The sequence below is a fragment of the Acartia tonsa genome, chromosome 5 (genome assembly GCF_053477335.1).
Source record: "Acartia tonsa isolate MP-2025a chromosome 5, ASM5347733v1, whole genome shotgun sequence".
NCBI classification, from domain to species: domain Eukaryota; kingdom Metazoa; phylum Arthropoda; class Copepoda; order Calanoida; family Acartiidae; genus Acartia; species Acartia tonsa.
Genome location: NC_137264.1, coordinates 8716783 through 8738953, shown reverse-complemented (window position 1 = coordinate 8738953; position 22171 = coordinate 8716783). Strand labels below are relative to the sequence as shown.

General features: G+C 34.2%; 1 protein-coding gene and 1 non-coding gene across 7 annotated transcripts in view; both read right to left on the bottom strand.

Moving 5' to 3' along the window:
* Positions 1 to 22151, bottom strand: part of LOC145318684 (ribosomal protein S6 kinase-like 1) — a 91403-nt gene extending 69252 nt beyond the window's left edge. For all 6 annotated transcript variants that reach the window (XM_080160124.1, XM_080160126.1, XM_080160125.1 and 3 more), the window contains exons 1-10: positions 22091 to 22151; positions 20707 to 20775; positions 19376 to 19490; positions 18752 to 18850; positions 18199 to 18304; positions 12081 to 12181; positions 11349 to 11429; positions 9430 to 9515; positions 7372 to 7476; positions 2214 to 2333 (exon numbers count right to left, since the gene is read on the bottom strand). In XM_080160124.1, coding sequence (XP_080016250.1) covers positions 2214 to 2333; positions 7372 to 7476; positions 9430 to 9515; positions 11349 to 11429; positions 12081 to 12181; positions 18199 to 18304; positions 18752 to 18850; positions 19376 to 19490; positions 20707 to 20757 — 864 coding nt within the window. In that variant the 5' untranslated portion in view covers positions 20758 to 20775; positions 22091 to 22151. The remainder of the gene's footprint in view (positions 1 to 2213; positions 2334 to 7371; positions 7477 to 9429; positions 9516 to 11348; positions 11430 to 12080; positions 12182 to 18198; positions 18305 to 18751; positions 18851 to 19375; positions 19491 to 20706; positions 20776 to 22090) is intronic.
* LOC145320447 (U1 spliceosomal RNA) lies at positions 9872 to 10036 on the bottom strand. The gene has a single exon (XR_013880231.1). It is a non-coding gene; the product is annotated as a U1 spliceosomal RNA (small nuclear RNA).
* Positions 22152 to 22171: the final 20 nt, after the last annotated feature.

The window sequence follows — 22171 nt, the reverse complement described above, 5'->3', positions numbered from 1 at the left end:
ATTAATCAGAATACTAAAGTATAAAAGTCGAAAAAAATTGTAAGTAAATTTGTTGAAAACTGCTGAATCAGTATTCCGAAAGATCAATCTGATAATATCACATACAAATTTGTTGATAAAAAATTAAAAATCTACAATTTTAAAATTTACGTACGGACATTCTGGTAACGATTATAGAGTTGCTACGATTCATAAATACTACCTTACTATTACAGGAATAATCATACAAAGTTTGAAATCGACAGGACTATTCTTACATGCCTTAATAGGACGAACGGATTGCTTTGCTTTTAAAAATGTTCTATAGGTAAGCAAACTGTATATTTATAATTAAATTGTACTATGAACAATAACATTGTACAATTTATTTTTATCAATTTCATAATTTATTATTACAAGAATTACACCTAAATCTCCCAGCCTAAGTTCTTTAGTTTAGATGACCTTTCCTATACATTTTAAGGGATACAACAATGGACGATAAATAAACTTGCATAAAAAATGATGATTAACCAAATCACCCCTCCTGTAGATTAAAATTATTGGCTGAAATTTTTTTGGTTTGATTAAAGTCCCCAAAGTTTTTATGCTATTGGAAGAACTTTGAGGACATTAAAAATTAAAGTTGCATAGGTAAGGTTAAAGACTACCAAAGTTCTGTACCGATCGAGTTCGTTATTAGAAAATTTGGATCAACTGCAGTTCACGGTAAAATATTCCTGGTAAAATATATTTCCAAAAATCAATGAATTTTAAAGGATGCTGGCTGCCAAATGGCTGAACGTACAGATCATACCCGCTCACTGTTTTAAGCGGCATAAGCAGAACTACAAATAATCTGGAATAGCCATAAATCAATAATGCATAATTATCTCGCAGTGCAGAGAAATGTGCGAAAAAGACCTATTTTGCGCGTTTTTTCTTCAGTGAAGCTTTCCCTGTTCATCATTGGAAAGCTAGCAGCCTTTAAAATTCATAGATTTTTGGAAATATTCTTTACCAGGAATATTTTACCGTGAACTGATCCGAAATTTAGCATGGGTCCCGTGATGATGTTAGGCTATTCTATTACTAAATCTAGGTCGTGGTATGGTTTAAGGCCATTTTCTTCTGGCATTCTTTCCCTCTTGAATACAGAGCTCTAGATGTGCCGATTTTCAAATGGATCTATGAATAACAGCCTATAGCGTCGGAACTATCAACACAGCCAAGTAGCTACCAAAGAGCAGAAAATAATTAGGTAGCAGACAAAAAAAGTCCCCAACACTGGATCCAGGTAGTTATCTGGATTATTTATTTATACTTATACTTTTATTTATGCGACACTTCATATAAATATTGAATAAAATGTTTGTTTCAATATATTTACATAAGAAATGCATTAATTTAGTTAAATATATAATACCAAAACATATAGTTTTTTTTAATAAAAAATATTAAAATCTTTTTATTAATTTAATTTTCATAATAGGAAAATATATTTATTGGAAACTTTACAAAGTTGTAGGTTTTGTTTGGCCGTTAAGATATCCCTAATTACTTCAATATTAAGTTTTACATTTTAGAGAATCTTCATCCTTATATAAAAGTAACAGGATCTCTGTCTGCCTGTACCAAAGTATCTCGCTTACCGCTAAACCGATATGATTCTCCTTTACAGGGTAGCTTCTCATAGGTCCTGGGAAGGTAGAAACATTTTGGAGAGGGTACCACCACCCTCACAAGAAATCGCAAAAAAATACAACTAATCCCATCTAGCGACCAAAAATCTATTTTCGGTAAACAGCTAATCTTAACATAGTTATAAAAAAAAACATTTAACTTGCACCTAGAGACCTCTAGGAGCGTAGCCGCTAGTATAGCATAATATAGAGTCCAACAAAATTTGAATTAATTTTAAGATTTTTATTTCGATATTCGTAAAAAATTGCCTCCAAAAATAATACAGTACATAATGTTTCAGTACACCGTTTTTAATCCAGGAATAAGGTATTAAGCCAACAAGCTAAATTATTTTTAGGGGGGTAGAAAAAAATTGTTAATTCTACTAAGGGTTGCCCCCCCCCCCCTCCACCAGCCCCAAAGACAAATGAAAATCACATATAGGTATCGTGATTTTTCCCCGAATTAATTTCGTTGTTGGTATAAGCTGGTTTTAATCCAGCGGATATGAATCATATTTGCAGCCATTCTTAAAAAAAACATTTACTGACCTCGTCCATAGAGTAATGTTGAATTTGTTGATCCGAGATGACAAGAAGACTATTGTTGGAAGAATGGACATAGTTCAAATCTCCTAAATCTGATTCCGTATCCAGAGATTCACTTGCTACCTAGATAGAAAGAAAGTTAGGTAGGTAGATAAATATACTGGTAGATAGATATACAGGTAGATAGATAAATGGGTAAATAGATAGTAAGATAAGATAGATAGTTGCCATAAGAATGGACATAGTTTAAATCTCCCAAATCTAAATTAGTATCTCGACTATTATAAGCTACTTATTTTAGCCAGCTAAAAGTTTCACTTTATTAGAGTTCATGATAGTCTGGTGTAAGATCCCAGAAACAATAAATCCATTAGATAATAGAAACCTACAATTGACGAAAACATAAAAATATTCAATTATTTTTAGTTAGAGGTTTCGTGAATAAATGTGTTAAGTAAAAAAATACATTACTATCAATTAATGCAAGCAGCTAAAGCCTACGCCCTATAAGGCCTTGTATTTGAAGGGTATGTTGTAAAACTATAGCTTAAAACCATCAAAAATGAAAAATATAAAAAAAACCTTTAACTTTCACGGGACCTATGTCAAGCTTCAATAAAGTAAAGAACTCGAAAACAATAGGTATTGAAATCTTAAGATTTAGACAAAAAAAACATTTTATTTATCCTATTATATAAAGTAGTAAGCGTTTTTGTCTGTCCTAAAGGATCTCGCTAACCGCTGAACCGATATGTTCTCTTTTACAGTAAAGCTTCTCATAAGTCCTGGGATGGTTTTAAACTATTTTTTGGGAGGGTGTCTTTACCGCCAGCCCCCTAAAAATATTTTTTTACTCTTTCAAAACTCAAATTTAAAATGGAATGAGGTCGACTTTTCCCCCTCCTAACTTAAGTGCCCCTAGAGGGTTCTAGGGGCGTAGCCGCTAGTTTATTAAAAAGGACAAAATACTGCGAACGACCTTTTTAGCGCTCGCAAGATTTTTCTTACTCATTGTGAAATTTTAGTTTCATCTATTTCTTTATAATATTCTAGCGTGTACGCCCCTAGAGGCCTTTAGGGACACTTGAAGCGGGGGAGGGGGGAGCGGATGAGTCTAGTCCCCCACTTTTAGTTTTTAAGACCGCCAAATTTGAATACAGCCACAGCCATTGTTTTGCAAATCGGCTAGTATATGTCTAAAAGCTATTTTTGGCGGCTACAGATTTTACATTTTCAAAATAAATATCCTCTTTTGTTTGAAGAGCAAAAGATGGAAATTTTTGCGAATAATTGGGAAGTCTTATAATAACGTTTTATTATTAGTAAGCTTAACAACTTTGGGGACTTTTATTGAAATTTGATTAGTTGGTTCATTTAGTTGAGTGTCCAAACGTTTCAATCACTAATTGTAGTCTACAGAAGGGGTAATTTTGTGTATCTTTATTGGATCGTCTTATCCCTTTAGATCCATAAATAAGAATTTTTGTTTGGAATTTATGGTAGAGAAAATATTTTTAAAATAATTATCAAAATATATTTTGTTACTAGGAGAGACAGTATTATCAACAAGAATAGTTATTCATCGCATCAAATTATAAACAGCTTTCCGCGGATATAAAAATGAACACTTATATAATTAAAACTTGTTTTGTTAGCTCCGAGATGCCGAAGGCACGGGCTAACACAACTGGTTTTAATATTATGATTCTACATTTTTATATTCGTAGAAAACTGGATATAATTTGATATGATACATAATTTATCAGTATGGCATAGAACCGGTTCTAATTCAGCGGATATTAATCGTTTTTGATGCCATACTGGAAAAGATTGCTTATAAATATCAACAATATTAAAATGTCAGTAAATCCCTAAATATGATATTTCGTTTGTATAGCTAATTAAACTAATAATTAAACCCTTAAATTACATTATACTCTTGAAAACTAGTTGAACACCCTCTCTGGACTGGACTTTTATTAAGCTTCACTGTTTTGTAAAGGAGAACCATATCAATTCACTTTTATATGAGGATTATAAAAACAAAATAAAGTTAAAGCAAAGCTGGGCTCATAGCAACATGATAATGCTGTTTATAACAAAAAGATGAAACTGCTCCTAATTCATTTTAATAAAAACAAGGATGACAACAACCATAAAAGCGAAGCTCCTGAAACGGTAGGAAAAACCAATATTTACACTTGTATAACTGAACTAAACAAAATATAAATGTATAAGAAGAAACAAAATTGTAAGTAAATTTGTTGCAAAACTGCATAGATATAATATACTGTTTAAGGACATACTTCATTTTTCAGGACTTAATTATAGCTACCTATGCTTCGCGTATAACATTGTTCCTTGTTGTAATAAATAGTACTCAGAATTAAAAAGTAGATAAATATCAAGTTAAAAATTGTCGTCTAAAAGTTTGAAAATCTACATGCTTTAAATGCCTTGTATTTAAAAAAAAAACACCAGAGCTGGATCTTTAAATCATTTCAATGGTGCGCCAAATCGGGGTGAGCCAACTTTCCACCAATGAGAGCACAGCATTTTACGAAATGCCGCACTGTGATTGGCTGAAATTCGGCGCACCATTAAAATGATTTAAAGATCCAGCTCAGTACTGTTTAATTTTTCAGCTACCAGTCCGCTATCGATATTCGAAATAGATATAAGGGGGGATATGGAACTGTTAAGAAACGGCGGGGGAACCGCCGCTCCCGCCGAAAACCGCCGTTTCCAACAGAATTTTTTTTTTGCCTTTTTTTCGCCAAATTAGACAGTTCTCAATTTCAGATGAATTTTTTTTTCATAAAAATTTCCCCTTTATTTTCAAGTGACACTTTTTTTTCAAACATGTCAATATTAAAAAAGAAGTGTCAAGTGAAAATATAAGGGAAATTTTTATGAAAAAAAAAGTTTATCTCAGATGATTGAAAATTGTTTAATATGACGAGAAAGGGCAAAATAAAATTTCGGCGGAAAACGGCGGTTTTCGACGGGAGCGGCGGTTCCGCCGCCGTTTCTTCACAGTTCCATATTGTTCTCCACTCTAAAGCAATTGCTGTGCCGAATTTTAGAGTTGTAACTCTGTTATAGGCTGAGATCATGCACGTTTTACTTTTGGTTTCAAAAAGTGGCACATCCGCCTCCCCCCTTCAAACATTGAACTTACATAAATCATTTTTAAAACTTTCTTACGAGGCTAAAATCTTAAAAGCTAGATTTTCAAGTTTATAGAAAATGCGTAGTTTTCTTTTTTGATAGATGTTTGGTACTGTGTTACATTTTAATTAACTATTTCTTAGTTACTGAAATTATAAACCACTTCATTTTTTGTTTTTCTTCCTTCATTAAAGTAAAACACTAGAGGGATAAATGGTTAAATAACTGTATCTCCCCATCACAACCACCTTGTGAATGTGCAACCCTTCTATTGGGTCATTGAAAATCAACTGATGGTGTCGCTTATATTAACACAGCCAAGTATCAGAAAATAATTTAGAAGCAGACAAAAGAGGTCTTTGAAAAAGAAAGGGAGGTAGTTGTCTGTATATACAAACACATCTATTCTATAGGTCTGGTCTTCCTATCAAGGTTTTGGAAGCCAGGAAGGTCAGGGAGGGAGGGAGGGCACATTGGGCTGTTTATTAAACTAGTCCATAAGTTTTATAATAATGTAACGTTTTACTATTCGTCAGGTCAACAACTTTGGGGACTTTTATTGATTGTTTCATTAAGTTAAGTGTCCACACGTTTCAACTACTAATTGTTATCTACATAAGGGGTAATTTATGTATCATCATTAGTAGGGATGGGAATCCGTCGATTTTTTGGGCCGGATTCGGATTCCGGATTCTGAAGGAATCCGTCAAAAAAAGTGACGGATTCTTGCGGATTCCGGATTCTTATTTTTGGCGGATTCCGGATTCGGATTCCGGATTCTAGCAGTATTTTAAAAGGCCGTCCGTCACAGAGGGATAGCTTTTTTCGTTAATTTATCACTATGTTACTTGGTTGAAGCCTTGATTTGTTTAAAGTGTTGACTTTTAGCATAACTAAAACATTTACATCACATTAGTAATTATTAAAATGTGTTATGTAGAAAAAAATTTAAGTGCTACGTATGTCCTAAAAATGTGCTTGGTATTTTCTAACCTATTTAAATTAAATTTAGCCTACCAATTTAGAATCCGGAATCCGCTATAAAAAACGGATTCCGGATCCGGATTCGGATTCCAAAATTGGCCGAAAATTGGGCGGATTCCGGATTCGGATTCCGGATCCGGATTCCCATCACTAATCATTAGGGATGTACATCTATTTATTGGCCATTGTCTTATCCCATGAGATCCCTGATTGTAAGAAGCGAAGTGCATTACTTTTAAGTTTTAATATTCAAATCTATCTAAAAGGGGAAATACAATTTAAGTTAATTAATTTTGACATCTGTGATTGGTGGATTGAAAACTATCTGCGCTCTGATTGGAGAAGCTTAAGTGTCGTACATCATTCAACCAATTAGAGCACAGGTAGTTTTCAATCCTTCAATGCTTAATAGTTATTTCTCGCAGTGTATTATAAAAAGCTTTCAAATGTACAAATTTACAATTATAAGATTTAAAAAAATAGTTTTAATCTTATGATTGTACATTTTTATATTCGTAGAAAACTGGATATAATACAATGCTAAACATAATTATTTATCGTATGGATGAGAACAGGGGCGTCCAAGCTTTTTTTTTTTTTTGGGGGGGGGGGGTAAAATTTTTTTAAGGGGGGGGTAATTCGTTTTTTTTGGGGGGGGGTAAAATGGCGCGCGAAGCGCGCCGCAAATTTTTTTTACCCCCCCCAAAATTTTTACCCCGGGGGTAAAATTTGCTTAAGGGGGGGGGGGGTAATTACCCCCCCTGAAATCTGTTGGCAGGGGTAAATTTAGTTTACCCCCCCCAAAATTTACCCCCGGGGTAAAATTTTTTGGGGGAGGTAATTTAAATTTTATTAAATATATAGTATTAAAAATGCAAAATTTTTTTTTATTAGAGATTTTTTATTTTGGGGGGGGGTATTGGACGTCTATGGATGAGAACCAGTTCCTATCCACCAGATATTAATCGGTTTCGAATGAATACCTACAGGAAATAAAATTTCTTACCTTTTCTCTGGTCATAATGAAGGACTTTGATGGTTTCAGAATAGGAGGAATATTACTTGCTTCTGCTTGACTTAGATCTACACTGATACGTTCACAACCAGGCTCCTTAATAGATAGATAGATGGATGGATGGATTGACAGGTAAATAAATAGATAGAAATATGTATAGATAAATATATGGATTATTAAATAGATCCATTTAAAGATAGATGGATGGATAAATAGATAGATAGACAGGTGGATGGTTGGAGAAAAAGGTTTAGAAAAGAATATTGCTTGGTTCTGTATGACATAGATCTACAGTGATACGTTCACAATCAGGCTCCTTAACAAATAGATACAATATAATAGATGGATGGATGGATAGATAATGTAGATAGCTAGTTTTGACTCTGCAATGGTTGTTTAACTAAATGTCCTAATTTATATGATAATATAGATAGATAGTAGATAAAGAATAAGATATAAACGACAGATAATTAGATACCTAGCTAGTTTTCTACCAGAAGTTTATGAACTAACGGCTGTAATGAATGCCACAATTATACAGGCTAATTTATATATAGAGGGGGGGGGGGGGGGGGGGTAATGCAACCATCTCGTAATCAATGCGCAAATGGTACATAGAATCAGAATTTCAGGATGAAATTTTGAATAAGTAATCCTTGGACGGTAGGTCTATTTTCCCTAAATTGAATAAAAAGTTGGAAAAGTAACGGCTGGCGGCTCCACCGTTCAGAAGGTTTTTGGCTATTTTCAGGGTAAATCCACAGGGAGTAAGGGAGGGGACAATGGATCGAATATTCAATTTTTAGGAGTCTCAGACTTTGGGGACTGGCTTAAAGGGAATGTGCAAGAATTTAGCAGTTTCTGACTGAGTTTGGGGACTTGCGCATAGAATGCCGCTACTCGTTATGTATGTTTTGAATATTGCAGACGGGGAGAAGGGATAAGGGAAGTGGGGGGAAGGGAAATAAACACTCGTTGCGTTAGTTTGGAATGTAGCAGACAGGGAGAAGGGAGGTGGGGGCAAGGGGCAAGGGAAATAAACAGAATAAAAAGGGGCAGTCATATTCTTGCTAACAGCTGGCCGGGTCCAATAATCTTTTAATATAAAAATCACACCAAAAAACCTCAATATATTTCATCAAAAACAAGTTGTGATTTCACTTTACATGATGCTATGGAAATCTATTATTCAATTAACAATCCCTTTATAATTTCCTACAAATTTATTGGATTAAACTGGATTTCATCCCCTTTCTTTGATAACTCTTATATTGAATTAATTGCCCATTGTCCCCTCCCTTACTCCCTGGTAAATCCATCATTAATTATGGAGGAATCATCTTTTTGAATGATAGTTTTACATTACTTGATATAAAAATGATACTCTTGGCATTTTATAGTATCTACCAGCCTTTTATAGTCGGTTCTAGCTGGGGCGTCGTAGCTCAGTGGTAACGCACTGAGTTACGGTGATGAGAGTTCGAGTTCAAGTTCCCATGGGGCAACTCGAATTCTCAGTTGAACATATTCACACAACTTCCCCTGGTTGTGTAAGAAGGGGATTATTGAGTAAGTTTGGATACTCAATAGTCAAGTACATAATATCAGTACTACCCTTATCCCAAGCTCCTCTGCGGAGAGCGTCATTCATTACGGTGACTTAATTTGGGACACCTGCCATACTCGGCGAGGGTGAGGTAATAAAGAGTAGCTCCCTTGAGACAGCGGGTCAAGGCATAATGTACTTGGGCGTGGAGCTTGATAGCCCCAGTGGCTATACAAAAGTGTCTCGTCCTTCTCCATGACTACTTAGGTCCAAACACTAAGAAACTATGGCTACACACACACACACACAGCTGTTAAACAGCTAGTACTAGAAATTTCCCAAGGATTAATCATACCAAATTTTATCCTGAAATTCGGATTCTAAGTGCCATTTGCGCATTGATTACGTGATGGTTGCATTACCCCCCCCCCCCCCCATAAATAGATAGTAAATAGATAATAGGATAGACAGATAATCTGATAGCTAGATAGCTAGTTTTCTACCTGCAATTGTTGTTGAACTAACGGCTGAACTAAATGCCACAATTTTCCGGCTGGATAATATTCTAACATCAGAAACACAGCATTATCTAAAGAAAGAAAAAAATCTAAATGCAACAAAAATATTAAAATGAAAAAAGGCTTTTTAGGTATTAACAAAAGGATTATACGGGATACGACAATGGATGATATATTGATGAACAACGCAAATAAAGATAAACCAAACTAACCTTTCTGTGTAGTAAAATATTTGGTGAACTGAAAAATTACAGATGAACTAACGGACAGTATAAGTGAGCTGATGTTGTATTAAAGGGAGAAAAGGATATGATAAATTGTAGTAATCAAGTGCTTGAGCTTCCTATATTAATGCTGCAACTACCCTTTAACTCGTTTGTGAACATTCAGTCAACATTGCTAAGGGCGAACTTTCTGCGGTGTTTATTAGGGGATAGCGCGAACGCAGTCCCCCACTATCAAAAATTGTGCGTTCGAGTTACCCACGTTTGGGGTAATCGTAGGGGTCAGCCATACCGGAGTGCAATGGCACAGCCTCACCCTAGAGGAACCGCCTTCTTGATCACGGTTAACCTCCACGCCAGGTAAGTATGCTCGATGTGGTGACATTCAAAGACCATTTGGAAGCATTGGTGAACTTGTCGATACTTGTAATAAAAACGTAGTTGAACCCTATATAGTATATACTTTTTAATAAAGAATAATGTTTTATAGCAATTCTAAGTCTAAAATGTAATATTTATTAGTATATTCTCTAGTTATAAATGTATAATGCCAAAAAACGCGACACCTAGCGTTATTTTAACAAACTTAATTGTTCAATTTGCGGCAGTGAGAAAGTGGCCTCCTATTGGCTGAGAGATTGTTTACCTTTATTCTCATTGGCTAGACCTATCAATGCTTTAGTCCCTATCTGTGAGGTGGGAAGGGAGGTAATAAATATACTAATCATACAAATAGACATAATAAATAATTTTAAAAATAGTTTAATATGAAAAGATAAAATAAAATAAAAAGTGACGAAATTCCGAGGGGCTGAATAGCATACGGTAGCCAAATTTATAAATAGAAATGAAAGCTGCCGCCAATATATAAAAGTAAACCTGAATTAAAAGACGACATCTTAATATTATAAAAATATCTCAAAACCTCATTAATAATAAAAAAAAAATGTTTAAAAGGAAAATATTCAGAGGTATTAATAAGTCATCCTCCTATGTAGAATCGTTCTTTCTTAATTTGTAAAAAAACGATAAAAAAATAAGAGGGGGGGGGGGGGGAGTTCACGGAGTCTTCGCCACAGGGTACGGTGGGAGTTACCCCACCCTGCTTGTTTATAATAGTTTACAAAAAGAAAATAACTAACTTAAAACCACCAAAGGTACAGTAGGCATATTCCATAAAGAGTAAAACTCAATCGGTTCAGCGGTTAGCGAGATCTTAAGCTTCAGAAAGACAGGCATCATTCTCTTTTGTATTATAGACTAGCGGCTGCGAACCAATCATCTAGGGTTGCTGTGTACTAAGGCTTAAGAAGAAGCATGAAATTGCCTTAAACTAACCTTATGTTTTAATCGAAAAACAAATAGCCTAAAGCCATCTTTGGACCTATGTAAAGCTTCCCAAAGGACCGAGAACTCAACCAGTTCTGTAGTTACCGAAATCTTAAGCTTTAGTAAAAAAAAAACTTCTTTAAAGGATAACAAAAACTTGTAATCACATACATATATGTAATTTGTAACATGACCGACAGACCGATGGACCAAGTGAGTTGTGTACTAGATGCTCCTAAGTAAAGGTGTATCTAAACACAAAAATCAGCCGTCTATATTAAATAGGAGCCCAAATACCGTTACAGCCTACAGATGATGTGAATTATAGAGTAGCATAGACGACTAACTAACCTGTCTCCCAATATTTGAGAAGATTCACCATAAACTTGATGTTAATGGGCAGGAGTGATGTTTTACTCTTCTTATATACAGCTGAAATACAGGAAACAATATTTTGGAAAAAATTTCAAATAGGTATTTTATTAAAAGCAATGCTTTTTTATAATTATGGTCGGTCCGTCCGTCCGGGACAGTTATCTCTTTTCGTTAATTTAAACAGTTTAGAATTGTTATATCAATTTCAAACTTTGCATGGTGATTTCTATAACAATAAGGTACGATTTAGGAAGTGTAACAAATCTATAATTGTTACCAGAAAGTGTGTACGTCCATTAAAACGTGCTAATTTTTTACTTTTTGGACAACAAATTTTTGTATGTTACCTATAATTATCCTATTCATATGATTTTATCATGTATAAAAGCATGTTTTGCAACAAAGTTACTTACAATTTTGTTTAGACTTATTCATCAATATTCTGCTTATTGAGTTCTGACACTCTACAAGTGCTAATGTTCGTTTGTCTTTCCATTTCAGAGCTTCACTTTTATAGATGTTGTCATCTTTGTTAATGTAAAATTACTTGAGGGAAGTATTTTGTCAAAAATTTTAACAGTTACATCTTATTAAGTTACATCTTTATCTGCTAGAAATTCCCTTTTAAGTTATACAGATTATTGTGTCTGATGAATCATCTAGTGTAAAACTACATACATCTAATAGAATATAAAATCCATCTTTTACCTGAAGATTTATGCAGAACTTTGAAGATGACTTTCTGTTTAGTTTCTCTATGTTGAGCTAATATTACTTTTCCATCTATTATATCTAGTACTTTGTATTGCCTAAATCATAGATAAATAAATATATAGATAGATATTATGTTTAGTTTCTCTATGTTGAGCTAATATTACTTTTCCATCTATTATATCTAGTACTTTGTATTGCCTAATCATAGATAAATAAATATATAGATAGATATTATGTTTAGTTTCTCTATGGTGAGCTAGTATTACTTTCCCATCTATTATATCTAGTACTTTGTATTGCCTAAATCATAGATTAATAAATATATAGATAGATATTATGTTTAGTTTCTCTATGGTGAGCTAGTATTACTTTTCCATCTATTATATCTAGTACTTTGTATTGCCTAAATCATAGATAAATAAATATATAGATAGATATTATGTTTAGTTTCTCTATGGTGAGCTAGTATTACTTTTCCATCTATTATATCTAGTACTTTGTATTGCCTAAATCATAGATAAATAAATATATAGATAGATATTATGTTTAGTTTCTCTATGGTGAGCTAGTATTACTTTTCCATCTATTATATCTAGTTGATTGATCGATTGATTGATTAGCCTCCAGAGCTACATCTTGTCAGTCTCGAATTTTCCTGTTCAGGTTATGCCCTCGTCAATAGATAAAAAGTCTGCCGCCTGTTTAGGTTGGGTCCAGGGATAAAATGTTGAGGTTGGTCGGGTTATTTGGGCAGTTGAACAGATGATTGGTGTTGTGGGGTGAATTGTTGCAAAGTGGGCAACAATCGTCGATATTTGAATTTATTCTACTCATATAAGAGTTTAGTGTTCTGCAGTAACCAGATCGCAGTTGTGATAGTCTGGATCTGGTGAATCTGGGTATGTTGGCTTCCTCCTTGTTCACCTCAGGAGGGGTTGCATTGAGGACTTTGTTGGGGGGGTATTGTGCCAGGGCCTTTTGCACGCCTGTGGTGTGAATAACCTTTATCTTGGCCTTTAGGTCATCCTTATTCACAGGTAGAAGATTTTCAATGTCTTTCCTAAAGTGCTGGATTGTAGGTTTCAGACTATGTGGGGGGAGAGGCTTAGTTGTTAGTCTGAAACCAGGGTGGTCTTGGACATGGTTGGTCAACAAGTAAAGGCAGGTGATCATCCTACAGTGGTCCTTGATTGGGATGATTTTAGATTCTCTGTGCAGGTGCTGCTCAGAGGCCATGGCGAGGTGTCCTGTGACAACTCTGAGAGCTTGGTTTTGGGTGGTCTGGAGTTTAAGCCAACTGGTATCTGATATAATTGGGCTCCAGATTGGAGCTGCATACTCTAAAACACTACGACAGATGGATTTGTAGGTTAGAGCAAGGGTTTCAACATCTTGTCCCCATGTTGAGCCTGCCAAGGATTTCATCAGATTTATCTTGGTCTTAGCAGAGTCTGTGATGTTTTTCACGTGGTGTGAGAACGTGTACATGGTGTCAAATGTGACACCAAGTAGCCTTGGGGTAGGTTCATGGGGTACAACAGTATCCTTCATTTTAATTTCTGGGAACTCTTTAAATTCTTTGGTGTCTGGTGTAAAGAGTGTGACCGTTGACTTTGTGGGAGAAACCTGTAGTTCTCTCTCTTCCAGAAATGTAAGAACCTCAGGGATGTACTTGTTTATGGCTTCGGCAAGACCTGTATAAGGCTTACCTGTGGCATAAATGCTAATATCATCAGCATATTGTACAACTTGGATGTTCTTGGGAGGTTTAGGAAGATGTCGAAGGTAGAAATTAAACAGAATGGGGGAGGTGACTGCCCCTTGTGGTACTCCAGATCTGTTGTTTCTGTGTTTAGATCTTTCATTTCTGAAGTTAACTACAGATTGACGACCTTTCAGATAACAACAAAACCATGTCGAGGAAGAGCCTGTACGAGGTGCATCTACCTGGAGTGCAACAACAACATCAGCCCAGCAAAGTCTTCTACCCTACTCCTCTCAGAGGACATCAAGTCAGTCATTATATCTAGTACTTTGTATTGCCTAAATAATAGATTAATATATAGATAGTTATTATGTTTAGTTTCTCTATGTTGAGCTAGTATCACTTTTCCATCTATTATATCTAGTACTTTGTATTGCCTAAATCATAGATTAATAAATATATAATATAGATAGATATTATGTTTAGTTTATCTATAAAGAGAAATTCTGTATCTCATACTAGCGGCTACGCGTTTAAAGGCCTCTAGGTCCGGTTGTCAACCACCACCAGGGTTGTCATTTTGGGCGGGCGCTTTTGGGCGGGCAGTTTTGGCGGGCGGTTTTGGGCCGCCCAATATAAGTAGGTCCTTTTGGGCAGTTTTGGGCACCCTCCCTTTAGGGGGAGAGAAAAAGGGAAGGGGGTTAAAAAGAGGGGGGGCGGGCCTATTTTTTGGGTGATATCCTTATACTAAAGTAACAGGATGTGTGTCTGTGTGTTTGTACCGAAGGATCTCGCTAACCGTTGAACCGATCGGGTTCTCCTTAACAGGGTAGCTTCTCATAGGTTCTGGGAAGGTTTATAACTATTTTGGGGGAGGGTACCACCACCCTCCTAAGAGAAATCGCCCCTAGAAAAAATTACACTCCCCCAAAAACTTTTTTTTAAATTTTTTTAAACTAAAAATAAAATCGGGGGGAGGAAACCAACCCACCCCCCCCAAAAAAAATTATTCTCACCCCCCCCCCAAATTTTTTTTATTTTTTCTTTTTAAATCTAATATAATAATTGGATTATAAAATTTGACTCTCCCCTCCTCAAGTGCCCCTAGAGGCCTCTAGGGCCGTAGCCGCTAGTTAACTATATAAATTAGTATGCTTTTTTGTATCTAGAGAAGGATTTCGCTAACTGCTGAACCGATATGGTTCTCCTTTCCAGTGGAGCCTTTATAGGTCCTGAGATGGTTTTAGGCTATTTTATTTCTAATAATAAGTCTAGGTATGGTTTTAGGCTATTTTATATCCTTTTTATATGCTTTTTATGACATTTGCCCAAAAAGGGTGCCCAAAACCACTTTTGGGCGCCCAAAACCCGCCTAAAACCCTTTTGGGCAATTGGGCCGCCCAATATCAAAAAAAGGGCCCAATTCGACAACCCTGACCACCACTCTTTTTTAATTTGAGTTTAAAAAAAACATTTTTTAAATTTTTTTGGGGGGAAGGGGTGGGGGATAGGTATCTTTTTACTGAGTTTGGGGTGCCCCCCCCCCCCCCCAAAAAAAAAGGACAACTAGGTGTATTCCCTGAAGAATAGAGTCCAATCAGGTCAGTGGTTACTGAGATCTTAATTTTCAGACAGACGGACAGATTTTATTTAGTATAAAAATAAAAATCATAAAGAAACAAGGATGACAATGTCCATAAAGGCGATGCTCTGAAATGGGAGAGCAAGCGAACATTAACACTTGTAGAGTGTCTGAACTGAATACCTAAGCAGAATATTTATGCATAAATCTTAACAAAATTGTAAGTAAAGGGATAGTTCCACGAAGTGCATTTTAAGAGTTAAGGTACTTGGAGTAGTGAACTTTTATATGTCTTAGTAGAATATATTAGGCATTGGATAGATGTGATTATGTGTAAAAGAATTTTTAACTTTGACCTGACCGAACTTTTTTTGTTTGACACCAGTATTAAAGAATGAATTGCAACATAATTCACAAGAGTTATAAAAAAATTTGAACAGGGGTTTCCCTTGGGGCAAGTTTTCTAAAGATACTTAAAAAAACATAAAAAATAACGTCCGGTTCTTCACGTGACAGGTTTTCTATAGATTTAAAAAAAACAGTCTGGTTTATTACTTTAAAAACAAAAAAAAAATAACGTCCGTTTTAAAAAACACTGTCCCATGAAGAACCGGACGTTATTTTTATGTTTTATCAAATACCTTGCCTTGAGGGGAACCGCTGTTAAATTATTTTATATTTCTTGTGAATTATGTGGCAATTTATTCTATAATAATGGTGGTTTTGGTATTCATATTAGGAAAAAATAGACCATTCTCATGTAATTTATGTGGCAAATCACTTTAATTTTTTTTGATATTGTCAAATAAAAAGAGTTCGGTCAGATCAAAGTTCATAATTCTTTTACACCGTGTTTTGGAGCCGAAGCCGGGAGCAGCAACATTTTTGGTGGAGCCGGAGCCGGATCCAGAGCCGTATTTTTCGTTCAAAACGGCTCCGGCTCCAGATTAGCTAAAAATGATTTTTTAAAGTAATATTATAATTTGGCAACGGTCTATTTCCATATAATAAACTGAAAAACTATTGTTACTTAACAAATAGACACACATCCTTCTACTTTTATATAGCTTTAATCAAATAAAAGCAAAATATTTTATATTATTTATTTTATTTTATCAAATTCAAAAATGAACAAAAATTGATATATTAATTTTAAATAAATTAAACGGCTCCGACACCCTGCTTTTACATATAATCATATCTATCCAATGCCTAATATATTCTACTAAGACATATAAAAGTTCACTACTCCAAGTACCTTAAATCTTTAAATGCACTTTGTGGAACTATTCCTTTGATGCAAAACTGCTAAAATACATGATACTGTTTAAAAACATACATACGTTTTTAGGACTTGATTATAGAGATTCTTCGCTTATAACATTGTACCTAGTTGTAACAGAAATCAGTATACCAAAAATCAGATAAATCGAATAATTATAACATACAAAAATTAGTAGTCAAAAAAATTTAAAATAGGTATGTTTTAAATGGGCATAGGGACATTCTGGTAAAGATCATAGAGTTGCAACGTTTTCTAAATCAAGTACTACAGGAATCATCATGCAAAGTTTTAGATCAATAGGACAATTCTAACATGCCTAATTTTTTTTTGGACGGATTCTTGTAAGAATCCGAATCCCTAATAGAAGTTTACCTTTTAAAAGTAATTATTATTTGTGTTATAGTTTTTATGGTGAATATTGAATAGCAAATATGTTCAATATTTTATTTACAATTTCTGTAATATTAAATCTCTGTCAATTGGAGCATATTTAATAAAAAATCTTTAAGAACTTTTTCATCACGGAGCACAGGGATGAGACATTGGATTCTTTCGGTTGTTTTGGATATTTGGGCACTAAAACCAATACAACATTTCTTTTCTCGGTTAGTTTTAAAAACCAGCGATGTATTTTGCCGGAGCTGGAGGCGTTATTTTCATAGCGGCTCCGGAGGTAGCTAAATAATATCTGGAAAAAAAAGATTATTTATGTTTAAATCTTATTATTTTAACAATTTAACAAGTGTTTCAAGTTCATTTTTCTCAAAAATTTAACTTTTAAAACCTAAGTAAAAAATACACTTGGAAAAAAAAAAATTTCTTGATTTTAAGTAGGAGCCGGATCCGTTATTTTTATAGAGGCGGCTGAGAACCGATTTTAATCCACCGAATATTAATCGCTTTTGAAGCGATAAGGAAAAAGTGATTTCAACCACGCTTATTTCTGATTATCCAAATTCAATAAAGATTGAAATAACTAAATTATTGCAATTTTTCTGCATAAATCTGATTATTTGGATTAAATTATATTATTTGGCTGGAACCCTAAAATTACTCTAAATTACATGCCCTTGCCCCATCCCAATATCCCTGTTTTTATTACATTTTTTTTTTTAAATTTGTGTTTAAAGAATTTTTCTCTTTGAAAATAAATAATTTCTATGCAAAACGAAATTATCTATAATACAAAGGGTAGGTAATATTCTCTAAGATTTTTTTTTCAATTTTGAAAATTTGAATTCTACTCTTCAGAGAATATACCTACTAGTCCTGTGGTGGTTTTAGGCTAAAAAAATCCCTACCCATCCCCCCCCCCCCCCAATTTTTTTAGGTAGGTAAAGGGTGAGCAAAAAATGCGTATCTTTTTAAAATTCAAATTGCGAGGCTTGTGTTAATGGTAGAAAAAAGGTATGCATACCGTTAGAACCGCTAGCAACACTTCGGCTAAACCTTATTCCATCCTCTTCTATGCAGTATGAGAAAAATTGCATAATTATTATCAACTTGCATAGTCAAACGCCTTGCTTATGTCAAAACTCACCTAAGTTCTGAAAGATGGCTGAACAGATGAAGGTGTGGTATCCCCTGAGAGCTGCTGGTTGGTTGTCTTGTCTGGGGTCCACAGCGGGCATCCAATTCTCGTTCAACTAAAATTAGGTAAAATTTACCTTTTACCTCCAATGGGGTTGTTCCACGAATGAATTTAAACTTAAATTCAGGGGAATTCCTTTAATTTAATTTAATTTTTTTTAAAAAGAGAGACGGATGTTGAACTGTCTATAATGTATTTAACTACTTCCTTTCCAACAGAACTGTAATAAGAGGACAAAATCAGTTGTAGAGTAGCTAGGCACCTAAACTAAAATAATTATTTATGGCATCGTATCATAGACAGCTTTCCGCGGATATTAATGTGAAAATTTTAAGATTAAAACTAATTCTTTAGCTCCCCCCAAGGCACAGTTTAGCAGCACTAGTAATGATTTTATCTTATCTATAATACGATGCTATACATAACTTTAAGAACCGGTTCTAATCCAGCGGATATTAAAATAATCGGTTACGAAGCCATACTGGAATATAATATTACTTACCTAACTGTTCTGCTTTAGAAATATATTGTGCTACCCTCTTCTTAACAGCTGCTTGCCGGATTAAATCAGGATCGGACTGGACCTCGCTTAACAATTTACCTAAACATAATAGGTACAAATTACAGGTTTTTATGTAGCGCAGCTAATCTATAAATAAGCCATGCCTGTCCGTCCGTCATCATAGTCTGGGTCATTCTTACAACAGTGTATAAAAACTTCCTGAGTTTTCTACAGATTTTATAAGTTAGGTACCTAACAGCAGATTTTTTAGGTATGTTTGGTATTTTGAAAGATATCTTTTCCTGTTATTACTTTTTTAAAGACTATAAGTATAGAAGTCTGTAATAGTAGAACAAGAGAAAAAAACGTAAATGCTTCACTGGATGCTAAATTCTGACAGGCAAAAAAAATCCTAAAATCTTTATCTAAAAAGTTATGTCTTTTGTAACATAACCGACATCCTGACGGTATGAAATATGTTGAAAATAAGTTTCATAACAAAAGAAACAGCCTACCTCTTAAATAGCAGCCGATAGTGTTACAGAGTGACAGACGGACAAAAAATAAAGTTTGTTGTTGAGTAGCTTCGCTAGTAAAATAAAATATGACAGGTGTCCTACTTACCAATAGCAGATCTATACGCTTCTACGCTCTCACTGTATTTCTCTTCAGATTCAAGTATTAAAGCTTCAGATATTATGGCAGCTGCTGATGTTATGTAGCTTGGCACGCTCTCATCCTTGTTTAAATATAGTAAGATAGATAGATAGATAGGTACTTAATTGCAGTATTTACATATATAGTAAGATAGATAGATAATTAGAAATCTAGCAATTTGGATAGAAGGATTATTATTTACTTCTCTATGTAACACTAATGTAAAACGATATTCTTGTGATTTATGCTTGCAATCATTTTTCTAAAATTGTAACTTTAAAAATCACAAATAAAACATTTTAAAGTTTAACTTATAATTTAGTCTAGTAAAAGTTAATTATTATTTCAATAATCTTTATTGCCAACCCAAACTTTCAAGCTTTATCTAGGTATTTATTTAAAGTATTTGTTAAATCAACTATTATATTTTGCATATTACTACCTAGGTAATATCATTTTTAAACAGCTACCTATCATACCAAAAACATCTCAAAGAATTTTATACCTACCTATGCCTTTCTTAGTTTTCATTTACTTGAGGGAATTAATCCCTTTAGATATTCCGGGATAAGACAATGAAAGTAAAACATACTAAAACGGTTCTAATATCAGGACGCAGAGCTCATATCATTGCAGACATTGCACTTTAAATCTCCATAGTTTTATGATCAAAATATCTCGTTTGTTGATTTTAAGGACTTTTATTAAATCTTCATTGTGTTGTACATTAAAAACGACAGGAAGGAAGGCGACATTTGACATTTTCTAGTTTGTTGCCAGGGGCTTAAAAAAGAGGTAATTTTTCTTTAAATTATAAATGTTCATTGTCTTAGCTAGGGTTGGCAATCCGTCTAATTTTTGGACCGGATTCGGATTCTTACAAGAATCCGACCAAAAATAAAATGGAATCTCTTCGGATTCCGAATTCTTATTTTTTTTTTGACGGATTCCGGATTCTAGTAATAATTTAAATTGCTTTCTTGAAAAATAAATGAAGGGATTAAATTTTACCGGGTACTGGGAAGAATCTAAAGCTGCGTTTTTTCATATTTTCTGATCTCTCCACTTGGTGGTTTAGGTGGGGAGAGATAGGGGATGGTGATCTTTGCCTTCAAAGAGGGGGGGGGGGTTGAAAGAAAAAACTCACGACGCTAGTTTTAGCCTAACAATTAAGAATCAGAATCCGCTGTTAAAAAACTGTCTTATCCCTTTAGATCCCTGAGTAATTTCTCATCCCTATTCAGGAAAAGGCTACTTCAATACAATGACAGAAAATGTTGCAAAATTATTTAAAATACCTGTTGAAATATAATATTCGTAGAGGCTACTTTGTCAGGCGGTTGAGCCATTTGTGCGCTTTATATTGCCTAAATGAAGTATAAAACTCGGTTACAAAAAGTGTCTGTTTAGCACTGATAAGCCCAACCTTATAACTTTATGAAAAATAAGCATAAATGCCCAGGGAGAAGGGTAACATTGTGCTGTATATTAATCTAGTCCTCAAAGCTTTATAATAATGTTTTCTTAATCGTTGGCCTAACAACTTTGGGGACTTTTATTGAATATGATAGGTTGGTTCATTAAACTGAATGTCTAAGCATTTCTACCTCTAATTCTAATCTACATAATGGTTAATTTTGTGCATCATAATTTTGGAATTGAATGTACATCAATTTATCGGCCATTGTCTTATTCCTTTATATCCCTGATAAATACCGCTCTCCTTTTTCCCTGAACATAATTTTTTAGTAGCAAAGCTACTCTATATTTCACTTTGTCTCCGTCCGTAACGCTCTGGTGGAAACGTGATTTTCTCGGCTCCTATTCAAGATAGACAGCTGAAATTTTTAGTGAAGATTCCTAAGACATACGCCCATCTAATCTTTACTTTGTTTTATCCATCTGTCTATTATTTGGGGTGCTAGATCGATTCCTAGATATTCAAGCTTTCGTGATTTTCTCAAATCCTTTTTCAGATAGAGGGCTGAAATTTTCAGGGATAAATAAATTGATTTTATATTCTACATATTTTCACCAAGTTTTATTTCGATTTGTTCATTATCGGAAGTACTAGACCGATTCCTAGATTTTAAGGTTTTCGTGGTTTTCTCGATTCCTATTCAGGATTGACGGCTGAAATGATCAGGGATCAAAAATGCTCATTTTCTACATATTTCCATAAAAGAGGACTATCCACGAACAAGAGCAAGTGATTCTAAGCACCTTCCAGCATTGATCCATAGTATTTTTTATTGAATATACTAAGTTTATGTTTAATATTTGGTTTGTCGACTAAAAAGTTAGGTTTCACCATGGTTTTATATAAAAAAGACTTTAATAAGGCATTTTTAGGAGCAATACCATCAAATTTTTTGATGAGTTCAAACTGTTGTTTAAAAGCCTTGACACAAAAGTATATAATTTTGATTAAAAATGTACATTTAGAAAAGGGTTGGTAACTTGTAATATTGTAAACAGTTTAATTAATGTACTTTTGCAATTTACAGCATTTGATGCTTTACTGTCATGTTACTTTATTTTGTCCTTTGAAATCAACAAAACATTTGATGATATTGCATCAAATAAATACTTAACAAAAGGACCGATAAAGGGCGGCCAAAAACCGCCCGCCCGATTTGACAACCCTGTTTATAATACCAATAGGCAAACATTAAAAGCTACCTTTTTAAAACTAGAACTTTTAGTAGCTAAGTACCTATGTTAACTTCATTTTATATTTCTGAAATAATATAAAAATTTTAT